At 55.2% G+C, this 2867-nt stretch overlaps 1 protein-coding gene across 1 annotated transcript; it reads left to right on the top strand.

Annotated features, from left to right (window-relative positions):
- The first annotated feature begins 1168 nt into the window (after positions 1–1168).
- Positions 1169–2419, top strand: LOC118646960. Its single transcript, XM_036290949.1, has one exon. The coding sequence runs from the start codon at positions 1169–1171 to the stop codon at positions 2417–2419; it is 1251 nt and encodes a 416-aa protein (XP_036146842.1).
- Positions 2420–2867: the final 448 nt, after the last annotated feature.

The raw sequence follows: 2867 nt of genomic DNA, 5'->3' as shown, positions 1-2867 counted from the left end.
GAGTCGAACTTTCCGGGCTTCCGCGGAGGCCCGGAGGAAGACGTCCACCAGGGAAACTCAAATCTCCGTAGGGTACGAGGAGAGGACTGGTCTCTTGCGGCAAAAATCGTTGAGCCGGACAAGGTCAAATGGGCCGTAGGAGGTTTCAAGCCCTTTAAGTCGGCTGGGCCGGACCGGGTATTTCCGGCCCTTCTCCAGGAAGGGCTGGAGCAGATCACCGGGCCGCTCACGCGGACGCTAAGGGCTTGTTTGGCACTGGGCTATACACCTAGGGCTTGGAGGCAGGCGAGAGTTGTGTTCATTCCCAAAGCGGGAAGAACGGGCCACAGCTCCGCCAAAGATTTTCGTCCTATCAGCCTAACGTCTTTTCTTCTTAAGACGCTGGAAAGGCTGGTGGATGTCTACATACGCGACGTGGTTCTACTGCAGCACCCGCTGCACGGGAATCAGCACGCGTATCGCACGGGATACTCCACAGAATCGGCGCTTCACTCCGCTGTATCGTTTATCGAGGAGCAACTGGAGAGGAAGGGCTTCGTGGTTGGCACCTTTCTAGATATAGAAGGAGCTTTTAACAACACACCGCACGAGGTGGTGTGTGAGGAAGCTACTCGCAGAGGTGTGCCGGAAAGGATCGTGGATTGGATCAGAGGCATGCTTGGGCGACAGGTAACGGCCTCATTGGGAACAGTGAAGGTCAGTGGATGGGTGAAGAGAGGCTGCCCGCAAGGGGGAGTTCTCTCTCCACTATTATGGTGTCTGGTGGCGGATAGACTGCTCAGGACGCTGAACGAAAGGAGCTTCTTTACATTAGGATATGCGGATGATCTGGCTATTCTGATACGAGGACCCTTTTTGGAGACGCTTCTGGAGCTCACGCAGAGAGCCTTAGAGGTGATCGAGGAGTGGTGCGGCGAGTGGTCTGGCGGTGAATCCACTGAAGACCGGGCTCGTAATCTTCACTCGCAGGTACAAGGTAGGCCCAGTGGAGGGGCCGGTCCTTGGGGGAACGAGATTAGTTCCAACCGTATCGACTAAATATCTGGGAGTGATCCTAGATAGGAAGCTGACATGGAAGGAACATCTCGAGAACCGTTGCAGGAGTGTGTGCTCCTACTTCTGGATATGCAGAAGGACATTCGGGCAGACCTGGGGTCTCAAACCGAAAATGGTCCACTGGATATACACGGCGATACTCAAACCTAGGCTGCTTTACGCGTCTGTCGTATGGTGGCCAAGGGTTTTGGGAAAGACCGCTAAGTTAGCGCTGGAGCACGTCAGAGCTCTAGTTTTAAGAGGGGCTCTGGGGGCCATGCGGACCACACCGGTGGTGGCGATGGGGATGCTGCTTGGCGTCGAGCCCCTCGATCGGGTGGTAGTGGCGGCCGCGGCGGCGGCGGCCTACCGCTTAAGGTGTGAATCAAGGTGGAAGGCAGGAGCCCTCCACACGAGATTTCCCGAAGGAATCCTATCGGGCACCATTTTTGCAATGGGACAGGATAGGAGGCCGGTGATTCGTACCTTCGAAAGAGGGTACAGGATAAGCTTCCCCGGGCGCTGGGAGTGGAACGGCTCTAAGGGACCGGTTCCTCGGGACGGGGACGTCTGGTTCACGGATGGCTCCAAAACGAGTGCGGGCTCTGGAGCTGGTCTTTACTGTCAGCGCGACCGGGCAAGAATCGTCGTTCCGCTTGGCGAGCACGCTACGGTTTTCCAGGCGGAGGTGTTAGCCATCATGAGATGTGCCCAGAACCTATTAGAGTCTGATAGGGTGAGAAGGCGCATCCGGATTTGCTCGGACAGTCAGGCGGCGCTTAAGGCGCTTGAGGGTCCAAGAATTAACTCGCGGCTGGTCTGGGACTGCAAGTGCGTACTGGATGAGTTGGCGGAGAAGAATGATGTCGGCCTAGTATGGGTCTCTGGGCACGCAGGGATCAAGGGCAACGAAATGGCGGACCTGCTTGCTAAGGAGGCGGCCGAAACAAGGCTGTTGGGACCTGAACCGGCTGTTGGGATCTCTTTCTGCCTAGGCAGGGGGAGAATCAGGGGCTGGCTCCGGGACCAGCATCTTGAACACTGGAAGAAAGAAACAGAGAGCAAATGCAGACAGGCTAGGGCCATGCTAGGGGAATGCCCTAGCGAGGACCTGGCCAAGAGCATAAGATCTCTAAGTAGGAGGGACGCCAGGCTCGCGACACAACTGCTCACGGGCCATGGGGATCTCAACTATCACCTGCACAAATTGGGCCGTAGTGATACGCCCAGCTGTAGGTTGTGCGGTGAAGAGGAGGAAACTATCCTCCACATTCTTGGGAATTGCCCAGCACTGGTCGGACCAAGAACACGCCTGCTGGGCTCAGGTTTTCTAGAACCGTACCAGGTGAGGCAGCTGCCTGTGGGGGATCTGCTCCGCTTTTGAAAGGAAGCGGGGCCCCGCTAGGGCAGCTGACAACGGGGAGGCACAATGGACTCGGTCTAAGTGCCAAAGTGGGCTTCGCAGGAGGACCGCCCCCGTCACTACTATTATTATTATTATTATTATCCACGAATTGTGTGATCCATCGAATCCCAACCACTTGACATAAACCTCGTTTCCTTTCCTGCGCAATACTTTCTCTACTAGAAATACGTCCGGGTGAGTCGCGCGATGCAACTCATACTCGTAGAACGCTCCAACGATAGATGTTCCGCGATAATCCTCGAGTAAATAAGTTACGGGGTTGGTACGCTGCACTTTAACGATCTTGAACACCTCGGTTGTCCAATTTGGTGTGTAACCTTTCTCGAAAATTGTCTTGTACTTGCTCACGCGTACAGAGTCGCCTACTTTGAATTTCGCTGGACCAACAATCTTTATAGTGCTGTAT

The sequence above is a fragment of the Monomorium pharaonis genome, chromosome 1 (assembly GCF_013373865.1).
Source record: "Monomorium pharaonis isolate MP-MQ-018 chromosome 1, ASM1337386v2, whole genome shotgun sequence".
Lineage (NCBI taxonomy): Eukaryota > Metazoa > Arthropoda > Insecta > Hymenoptera > Formicidae > Monomorium > Monomorium pharaonis.
The sequence above is the reverse complement of the archived record's forward strand: the minus strand, read 5'-3'. Positions and strand labels throughout refer to the sequence as shown.

What these genes read in the sequence shown, in the direction of transcription:
- LOC118646960 (XM_036290949.1), top strand. Translation starts at nt 1,169, where the DNA reads ATGGTCCACTGGATATACACGGCGATACTCAAACCTAGGCTGCTTTAC.